Source organism: Ostrea edulis, chromosome 7 (genome assembly GCF_947568905.1).
Source record: "Ostrea edulis chromosome 7, xbOstEdul1.1, whole genome shotgun sequence".
Taxonomy (NCBI): Eukaryota; Metazoa; Mollusca; class Bivalvia; order Ostreida; family Ostreidae; genus Ostrea; species Ostrea edulis.
The window spans coordinates 65,686,597-65,697,723 of NC_079170.1; the positions used below are offsets into that span (position 1 = coordinate 65,686,597).

The 11,127-nt window shown below is 36.3% G+C and overlaps 1 protein-coding gene and 1 long non-coding RNA gene across 2 annotated transcripts; both read right to left on the reverse strand.

The window, feature by feature from the left end:
* Positions 1 to 213: 213 nt before the first annotated feature.
* On the reverse strand, positions 214 to 3,056 carry LOC125654583 (uncharacterized). The gene is made up of 2 exons (XM_048884560.2): positions 2,996 to 3,056; positions 214 to 2,710 (listed from the first exon to the last, which is right to left on the reverse strand). Exon 2 carries the CDS (start codon positions 2,678 to 2,680, stop codon positions 1,022 to 1,024), a length of 1,659 nt encoding a protein of 552 aa, XP_048740517.2. The 5' UTR covers positions 2,681 to 2,710; positions 2,996 to 3,056; the 3' UTR covers positions 214 to 1,021.
* A 3,376-nt stretch (positions 3,057 to 6,432) lies between these two features.
* LOC130048428 (uncharacterized) lies at positions 6,433 to 7,522 on the reverse strand. Its single transcript, XR_008797215.1, has 2 exons — positions 7,248 to 7,522; positions 6,433 to 7,119 (listed from the first exon to the last, which is right to left on the reverse strand). It is a non-coding gene; the product is annotated as an uncharacterized LOC130048428 (long non-coding RNA).
* Positions 7,523 to 11,127: the final 3,605 nt, after the last annotated feature.

The following is an 11,127-nucleotide window of genomic DNA, read 5'->3' on the forward strand; positions in this document are numbered from 1 at the left end:
AATCTACCAATGGTTTATGGGAAGCGGAGTGGACCAAATATCCTTGGTTTGAGAAGATCTGCTTTATGCGTGTGGTAATGCTTTAGCTTTATGTCTAGTTTAGACTACAAGTACTTAAATTCTATACAGTGGATCATCCTACGCATGCTGAATAAGACATCAAGGGGGGTTGTCAAATCTATCACATTTTAAACACATCTGCAAACAACACAGTTTAAGTTAAGAACTGATTTATTATCCATAATTAACACAATAGGTATAACGCAATTAACACTGTGAATTTAGCTGTAATCAACGCACTGGTTGCTAAAGTAACTAGCAACATGATTATAGATGAAAAATAAATGATACTAAGCCAAATATTGATTCCCAATTACACCAAAGGTGGGAGCAAGTGCTTACAATAAGGATTCCAAATTGACTGGTAGCACACCCACTTGAACTCTCTATCTTGATAAGTTGAATGGCGTAATCCGTATTGAATATCAGTAGGTGAAATTTCTCGCAATTGATATGAAACACATCGGACAGCATTCAGTCTTAATGCAGATTTTATTTGCAAATTAGATCGTTATAGTGACAATAGAAATTCCGAACTGCTAACTTTAAATGATAAAACCTTTTAATATCACCTCAATTGCCACAGTAGCCTGCTTAGTTCATGTTTTTTGTCACAGTAGCCTGTCTTAGTTCATGTTTTATCGAGTCAGAAGGAAGACATAAGCACATAGCAGTTGAAAAGGGATTGTTGCAACATAAATGTGAAAAGTTGACATTTGAGAAGCTAAAGTCATCTCGTTTGTCATAAATTTAAGTTGTTGGTTCCGTAAAACGTCCAAATATGAAGTAGATATGGAAAAGGTTGGTTTCCTTTTATTTGGAGTTGACTGGGATATATTGAATCCATGACTGGAGTGAATATTGTTGGATGTTTATATAATCAGCAGAGACTTTCTTCTTGTCATTAATATGATGTTTTAATTGTAATACCACATTATTTGAGCTGTCACTGACATATTGTTTATAGGTACTTGATTTTCTTCACTTTACCAGTTAATTCAGCCACAAAGAGGTTATCTCTCGTGTCCCCACATAAACCCCATGGAAGGCGCAAATCATAGTTATCAATATAACGGAGGAACTGTCCGTCCTTATCCAGGATGTGGATACGGGCGTTGACACAGTCTGCTGTCAGGATTTGACTCTTACTGTCTGTAGTGATACCGAATGGATAGAATGATTCCTTGGAATTAGAGGGATGCCCAGTGTATCTAAATCGGAGTTTTCCTGACCGATTGACCACCACTACTGCTTTCGCTTCATTGTCAGCCACACAGATATTCAGGTTCCGGTTCTCACTGATATATTTATTGGTAGCATCAGATGAATAGAGAGGTCTACCTTGATCATCAACCTGAATGGTTTGGGTTTCTTTGGAACCAGAGTAACGGACAACTTTGGATTGTTTTCTATCATCACTGACCATAGTAACTAGGAGGTCACCAATGGAAGTATTGCAGATATTGAGAGGTGTCCACCCCCATAGACTGATCATAGTCTGTATCTTTCTATTTTTCACTATGTTTACAGTTTTTGTTTTAGGGTCAGTAAAGAGCAGATCCCCGCCTCGAGTCACTGATATGTCTCCTGGCTCGTTCCCTAGATTGGCTTGGATTGACCTCAATTGTTTGCCCTGGAGGTCGAAGAGCTTCATGGTGCTGCTATCTCCAGATGTCCAGACCTTTTCATCGCTGAGGCAAGTAACACTGTGTGGTTCATACCCAGTGTGTATGGTATTTGTGAGTCGCGGTTTATCAACCAATGGTTTGCCTGGCAGAGAATCAGCCTCTGGTGCCTTTATTGTTTCGCCGTGCTCTTCTGTTGTAATGGATAATGGTGTTAGAGAACCAAATAGTCCATGGAGCTGATCAGTGTTTATCTTCTCAGGAGTGAAACTTGATATTGTAACTTGGATTTTAGGAGGGAGTCGTCTGAACTCGTCATTCCTAGATTTGTATTGAGAGACTAGGGATAAATCGTTGGATTCCAGTGTTTTCTTCAGATCCTGAATGATCTGTCTGAGATCAGCAATGCTGTGTGCGATGTCATCCGTGGACTTGCCTAGAACAGCCAGATGTTTGTTTTTCATGTCCTCGATGTCAGATTTTAGGTTGTCGACAATGGTATTGATCTCTTGATGCCAGACTTCGCCTTGTTGGTCAGCATTTTTTGTCAGTTTCCCGTAATGCGCATCTAAGTCAGCTGTATCAGTTTGGATATCAGAGGCCATTTCTTCGTATCGGGGATAGATTCTTGCCTCTAATTCTTCCAAATCTTTTCGTAAGCCTTCCGTTTTATCGTCGAGTTTTTTCATAACATCTGATAACTTGTGTCCTTCATGTTGACCAGAGAAGATGCAGGTAGAACAGACAGGAATGTCGCATTTCTCACAATAAAGTTCACATTGTTTTTCGGCATGGTTTAGACATTTAGGGTAGCAAGGAGTAGAACCGATTTCTATGAATGGTACGACTCGGTGTTTTCTAGATGAATCTGAGAGGTGTTTACCGACACAAATGACACAAAGGTTTGTCTGACAAAGTTCGCAGTGGCTTTGTAGGGCTTGTGTTTTACAGTAGTCACACAGAAGGACGTACTGGGCACTGCGACGGGGGTCCATTTCTGATGTCTTTGCGATAGAAGTACTTCACTGTCAATAACATTAAGAAACATTATTTTTCAACATCAGTTCCCACTTATAGGATATGAAAAAATTGGAGAAATGAACAAGATTTGTAAATAAATCAAATTTAATTTGTTAAAGCATTTTGCACAAAACCTCGTACAATTTCACATTAACATAATTCAGGATAATTAATATTTGATCCATAATGATGTAAGCAATATACATACATATTACACAAATACTATCCCCGCGCTCTCACACATTTATAACACATTGGTTGCACTGTGATGTGCACAAAATTTGTCTCACCTGAAAATCTAACATGGCCTTCCTTGTCCCGTTCACGTCTGATTTGAATCTCTTTACCGATACTATATATACTATCTGTATCTTGTTTAATGATAAAGTTCATATTGACAAAGAATAGATTAATATGTCCTGTTATAACAAGTTAGATTAAAGGTCAGAATATTTCGTTTAATGAGAAATTGCCAAGTTCTACTTTATACATATACATGGGGTGAACTATTTATCAAATGATAAAAAGAATTATGTAGATATATATTGTGCTTTCCAAACTCCAACTCAAAGTTTGGGCGTTTATACTAACATCGTTACATATGATACTCCAACATCAATGAAAAGAGATAACGAAAAGTGATCAATCTCATAAATCCATACAATAATACAAACTAAGTACAGGGCAATCTAGGACACCTGGTCCCAAGATCATGTAGCAAAATCAGACTTAAGTCAAAATTTCAATCATCTGTAAGATGTTCATTGCTTTTGGACTGAGACTTTTATATTTACAGACTCTAGAAATTTGATAAAGCAATACAGAATATCAATTTTATTTGGGATGGTTGTCTTCTTAATCATTTCATTGCAATATTCAGATTTTGACTTAAGCTTAAGATGTTTCATGATCCAGGGGCCAGGATATAGCAGAGGTAGGATCAGGTGCCTAGAAGGAGTAAGCATCCCCTGTTTACCGGTTACACCAGCAATGAGCCTTTGCCATTTGTACTAATGGCCTATCGTTCTACAATACATGACAGTACATCTTGTTCCCCCAACTTACTTATGTTTAGACATGAAATTTCACAACCATTAAATTTAATTAAATGATGATAATTAATTTAAGGAAATTCACCACATACTAAAACACACACCTGTCCTGTTGAATGTAAAACTTATGCGGTACCAATTTTGATGCACCAGATGCGCATTTCGACAAATAATGTCTCTTCAATGATGCTCAAGCCGATATATTGGAAATTTGAAATAACAATAAAATTGTAAGTTCGTCTAATGATCAGATTTATAATATGTTGAGTGGTTAAGTAACATTGTTTCTTGTAGGTATCTATGACTGTGCACAAAAACTTTCAACCTTCAACAGCATCTTGGTATCCTACAAAAGCAGGATTTAAATTAGGGTTCGGATGGACAGGTCCATACAAGATTCTTCAGGAAAATTAGCTGACACTACTTATAGAATAGAGAAAACCCCTAAAAATAGAGTTAACCCTAAACAATAACCCTTAGTCGTCAATGTACATCAGCTCAAATTTTAGGGTTAGAGCTCTTCCACCAAGAAATTGGGTACCAGGAATTGTCTCCCCTGAAGAACAAACTTAAGAAATTCCTACCCACCCTTGTGTCCTCTCAAAAAAAGTCTCATTAGGGAAGAAAGTTTTATTGAAGACCCCCCTGAAATGAAAGGTTATCCTGTGGCAGAGTGTAAACAAACAAAGAGTTGTAGACATGTTAGGCCAAGAGATATCTATTTACTTTAACAGCCAACCCCAACTTTACCTTTATAAATTTGGTTCAATACAAGTTTATACATTGAATAATTAGTTTTTGTGATTTAGGTTGACTGTAGAAACCAAAAACAAATGTAACAATTTTAAGATTATCCCAAACGTTAACAAATTACATCTAGTGTTGAACTTTTCTATTTTGAAATTTGACTTCAATATTAACTTGCTGTATTTCAGGTTTATTGGATGTTTTATCGATGAGGGTCGTTGTGTTGATACGCGACTCCGTAGTCGATTATATTAGTTAAATGTCTAGAATCTAAAGCAGTTTATTTCAGTTAATTATTAGATTAATCCATTTCGGTAATTTAATGATAACCATCATTGAGAGTAATGATAATATTTATTGTCATACTGTAGATGATAACGAAGTTATCCCCCTTACTGTTGTTGATACCAAACCGAAAGTGTTCGTTTGGCGATTCCAAATGTTAATTTGTTTGATAGTACAAATAGCAATGGCCACTAAAGTGAATACAGACGTCTGTATCTCTGTGTTTGAATTTACTTTATTGCTAAATGATTATAAACTTGTCCATCATCTAGTCTAATGTTTAATTAGAACATTGAAATTAAGTTCTAATTACCTGTCCATTTCAAAAAGAAATAGTTTTGATACTAGTAATCCAAGGAAAGATGAAGATAACTTACAGTGATCAATCTCATAACTCCTATAAGCAATACAAAATAGAGAGTTGGGCAAACACGGACCCGTGGATATATCAGAAGTGGGATCAGGTGCCTAGGAGGAGTAAGTATCCCATGTCGACCGGTCACACCCACCGTGAGCCCTACATCCGGATCAGATAAACGGAGTTTTCCGTAGTCAAAATCAGTGTGGCAAGAACGACCTAAAGATCGGTATGAAACAAGTCAGATAGCATTTGACCAAATGAAAGGTTGTATTGGCAAACTACATTGTTACAACGACCGTAGAATTTGCGAAATATTGACTTTAAACGAGACTGTTGAAATCCCTCCACTATCAACTTGTTTGTCAGTAGCCTGCCTCGATTTCTGACCATAGTCAGAACAAGCTCTTGCATATCAAATCAGTTGAGAGATACAAACACCATAGGCAGGTGAAAGTCAAAGTTACTTCGTACTTTACTTAGTTCATAGATTAATTTCATATTTCAGTTTAGTGTGATATTCAGATTTTAGAGACAGCTGTAATTCATTAGCTTTATTTCAACCAAAAAGTAAATGCACTTTTAATTAGTTACAATGACAGAATACCATAAGGCTTATGTTTTGTTTGATTCATATTTTCACAGAAATGGACGTGATAGAAGTTAGTGTCCCTAAATACGAAATAGATTCACTGAATGATGATCTGGCGACAGAGCAGCCTCTTGAGGGATTGACTTGTCCAGTGCAAGGCTCTACATCCGGAAAGAACATGACCCACGAACCATGAAAAACGGCCTATCGTCAGATATCGATTATTTCTATATATGATATTCTTTAGGATATAGGCATTCTAGAAATGTTTTTCTTTTTTCCATATATTCTATACGTTTTTGTTACTTGACATTGAATATTGTGTGATTTGATGTTAAAAAATTAACGGTTCGGGATACAGGTCACAACAATAAACCTCGGCAATACCTTGTACAATGTACATGAACCTATAAATTTCTGAATATATCAAGTTATATGCATTCAAATGGCTAGAATAGCTTATTCAATGATCACAATAAGCATTGGTTAAATGTTATTGACCAAATTTGGGAAATAGAAATAAGAAATAGTTTGGAAATGATGTTCAAAGCCGTGATTGTTCAACTTTACTTTTAGATTATTTTTACTTAAATTTTAAAATACTGAAATAAGAAGAAGAATAAACATAGTATGTAGTTGTAATGAAGTTCTTTTGGATGTTGTGTAGGAGTAGAGAAAATGATAAATCGTAGAATAAATAAAAAGAAAATTTATTTAGCAATAAGATAAGAAATATAGAGATGTTTGAAAAACAAAGAAATCACACTTTCACATTCACACACCCATACTCTCTCACCGAGAAAGAAATATAAATTGGTATAATAAACCTGGCAATATTGACAATCAATATAACGTATAACTGTCAAGACAATTCAATAGTTAATACAACAAGTATGTCATTCCAGGCTGAAAATATAACTGGTAATAAATGTATTACATAATGGTTCGAATATAGTCGCTAATTCCGCTAACTACAGAAAAAGTTAAACAGTAGTAAATTACGTTTTATACAAATTTCTCAAATTCCTTTTTGATAAAATGTTAGTTTACTGAAACACAATATGAAAGTTTGGCTACTCAGCACAATTCAATTTAACGCCACGTCACACTTGGCACCACCAGGCCTCCATACAGCGCGAACAACCCCTCCGCTTCCAGTCCCGGACTCACAGGTCTCTCACTGAACAACGATACTGGGTAACGCCGACTTCAAACCAATGGCAACACTAGGCTCACAAAATAATTGCCAAGTCCACCACGTGGAACACCCATGTACATACAGCACTGTCTCACGTGTTCTGATTCCCACGCCGAGCACCTACTGAAATGCTGAGAGTACTGACTGATATGGCCCAGATAGCTTCTTAAATCCCCTCTGCACTGAAATAGCAATAACTTAACCTAAAACCTATACACAAAGTGACTTGGGTAACAACAAAATTGAAAACACAATACACGAGAAAATTAACCCGAAACCTCGCAAATATTTTCACACAAAAATAGCTTACCGGCTGGAGAAAACCTATGCCCACACAGTAAAATGTTTGTCTCTCTGGCTACCCATTACCCAGACTCTTCTGGAATTCGCCAAGAAAAGACCCCTGCTGGACAGCATGAAAACGTGGCAGCACGCTTGACAAACAGCCGCTACTCTGACTGACCAAACCGGTATGCTAAAAATAGCCTTAGCGACCAACACTCACACTACGGAAACACCTTACAAGCATAAACAACTATTTACAGACAATACCACAAAAAAACTAACAAAATGAAAATTAACTTCATCACAGTAGTCTATTTATATGGTGATAGAAGTGAATCATTGGAACAAAATTCTGTTTCATATCATATCATATCATGGGGTTTTATTTTTTAGTGGGTTTTTTTTTTTTGTATTACAACGACCGAGTATTGATACCAATGGTAACAAACTAAGTTGACACCGCGTCTCGTCAAAACATGTTCAATTCGAATTTACTCGGAATTACACGTTCAACGAGCATTTGCTGTGAAACCTGATTAAAGGAAAAGTACTGTAGTCACCTAATAGTAAGTATTAAATTATCTTTATCGTTTCATGTACATGTAGATTTCATAGCGTGAATAATAACAACACAACACCGATATAGGGGATCAGAGTCAGTATATATAGTGTAGTGTAAACGCATTGTTAGTTCATATTCTCCCAAGTCGTACTCATTTTATGCATGACCTCTGACCCTGGTCTATTCCTACGTCACCTAATCCAACCTGCTTGAGTGTCAGTTCTGTTTGCCCCTTCTTTAGAAGCATACCTTAATTTAGTCGTCTGTTAAGGTAATACACCAGATATTTATATGTAATTTCCCGGCTACACAACAATATTGACTCTGAAATACGATTTGAAAAATTATACTGTACAAATTTTACGGTATTCATCTTTATCAATAATTGTATAGTCCTATACGTATTAATCATGTAAGATATTGAAGTATTTTAACCAACAATTTTGATTGTGCAATACATTTTTTACTGACAGAACATAAATCATGAGCTGTAATCTAAAATCTTTCAAGCATTAATATGGATTTGAATCATTTTCACAGAATTAGATCTAGATACAAGTTCCGTAGTTTAAATTGTTTGGATTATATTGCATTTACATGTAATGTATACATGCTTGTAAATGTCACAGAATGAGAAATAATCTAAATTGGTCTATTTTCATAATTTTCCCAAAAATAGAAGTGTCATGTAGATGTAAGGTGAAGATAACGAACAGTGATCTATACAGGAAATAACATTTACAAATCATGTTTGTTTATTCGCCAGTTAAGTACCATAATGATAATACTAGTAGTATATAATAAGTCTGCGACAATACACCAGGTGATATGCAGACTATTGGAAGAAGAAGTATTTATTCTGCTAAAATAAAATACCCTTTTTATTGTCAACAAATGCATCACTGGTAAAGAATTGTTATGAATCTTTTATCTACACGACCATTCTAAAGAACTTTTAGTAAACTTGAAATCGCAGAATTTTTCCCAAATCAATAACATTAAAACCTATGACTTTTCAAAACTATACACGACCATTCCTCACGATAAATTAAAGACTAGACTTTTTGACATCATAGACAGTTGCGTCTTCAACAAAAATGGAAAACGCAAATATTCATATCTAGTGATCAGTCATTCAAAAACTTACATTGTTAAACACCACTCTGATTCCACGCACAAGTACTCTGAAGTTGAAATAAAAAATATGTTAGAGTTCCTCATTGACAATATCTTCGTGATCTTTGGTGATCAGGTCTTCTAACAGTCTGTTGGAATTCCCATGGGCACGAGTTGTGCTACTTTGTTAGGTGACCTGTTTCTATATTCATATGAAGCAGAATTTATTCAAAAACTTCTACGTGAGAAGAAAAAAATATCTCGCTGTGGTCTTCCATTCGACATTTAAATATATCAATGACGTTTTGTCTATTAACAATAATAGCTTTCATTCATATGCCGATTTGATATATCCCTGTGAGCTTGAAATAAAGGACACCACAGAGTCGTCCACTTCTGCTTCATACTAAGATATTTTATTGAAAGTAGACATTAACGGCAAACTACTCAACTGTATGACAAACGGGATGATTTCAGCTTTTCCATCGTCAACTTCCCATATTTATGCAGCAATTTTCCATTATCACCTGCATACGGTGTTTATATATTTCAACTGATTCGATATGCGAAAGCTTGTTCTGCGTATAGTGAGTTTTTAAATCGAGGTAAGCTACTGACAAACAAGTTGATGGTACAGGGGTTTCAACAGTCTCGATTGAAGTCAGCATTTCGCAAATTCTATGGTCGTTATAACGATCTAGTTCGTGAATACAACCTATCATTGGGTCAAATGTTTCATACGGATTGTTAAGCCGTTCTTGGCACACTGATTTTAACTGCGGATAACTCCGTTTACCTGATCAGAATATAGGGCACACGGCAGGTGTGACCGGTCGACAGGGGATGCTGACACCTCCAAGGCACCCGATTGCATCTCTGATGTGTCCAGGGGTCCGTGTTTGCCCAACTATCTATTTTGCATTGCTTGTAGGAGTTATGAGATTGATCACTGTTCGTTATCTTCACCTTTCATCTAGCACAAGTTTCCAAATTCTACAGATTTACATATGTCAGCAAGTCCTCAAAAGCAGCTTTAGGGGTTCCCAGGATATTCTGATAGTCACTGTCAGTTGGACTTTCATTGTTGTCAAAATCCAACCTTATTTTCTCTTTTCTCAAACTTCAAATCCCAAAAACTTGATTAATTGCGTCACTCCTGTTTTATCGAACATGGTGTTGTCAGCAAGATGTTTAAGTTCTTCTATGTCTTGTTGTAGGTGATTTGTACAGCAGCGAGCCCCGGCAGGAATGATGACCTCTTTTGAAATGAAGATTGCATGCCTTACTCCTACTGGGACTACACCTAACTTTGGACCTGGTCGCTTGCAGATACAGCATGAAGCGTGCTCTCTTGATGTACATGGGAGTGGGAGTGAAACAGATGGGGGACTAATTGGAAGAGCTGCTGCTGATGATGATGGTGCTTGACTGTCTTGAACCTGTGGCCTAACCGACTTGATATTCTGCTGTTTAATATGGGAGCAACACACATTCTCTGGCATCTAATGCACAGAAAATCATGATCAGATGGTGTCCTCCCTATCAGAGTGGTGATCACTGTCCTATATTTCTTCGAAATCCTGGATCTGTGTTTTGGTTTTACTCTCCATGAACAGTTGAAACAGAGAAAGAATTTGGGACCACTCCTTGACATTTCTGAAATATTTATTTCATATAATTGAAATACAATTTGGGTTGGATGAAAATCTTATCTTCATGTTGTTGCGCCCGTGAGATATACTTTTATTAGGATGATTCCGATAGAGTTTAAGACTGATATCACTTAAAAGTGTTAGAAATTCTCATTTGTTTATTACCTGGATGTCATTAGACGTAGAGACAGGAAATGCTTTTCGCACGATAATTACAGAATCCGTATGATAGAGACGGATATTTTCCGGATTTAGGAAGGACACGTCGACACTTCAATAGTTTTAGAAATGAAACTTTATAGATAAAATGCTTAGATTACATTAAAAATCATAGATAAATTACTAAGTTATATACGAATTATATTAGTAAGTCAGAAGATATCACGTTATTGAGAAAAGCATGTTTTAGGAGTTTTAGGTACAGTACATGACGTAATCAGCTGCACCATTGCGTCAAGATATAAAAGCCGCGAATCATAGTCCGCGGCGACAGAATTCTGCAAAATATATTACATTACGAAGTTTGGCACCGACTGCTGCACCGAAGTTGAGGTATTTCCTTTATTTTAGCAAAT

Coding starts and splice junctions, on each gene's coding strand:
- LOC125654583 (XM_048884560.2), bottom strand. CDS start 2,680: ATGGACCCCCGTCGCAGTGCCCAGTACGTCCTTCTGTGTGACTACTGT.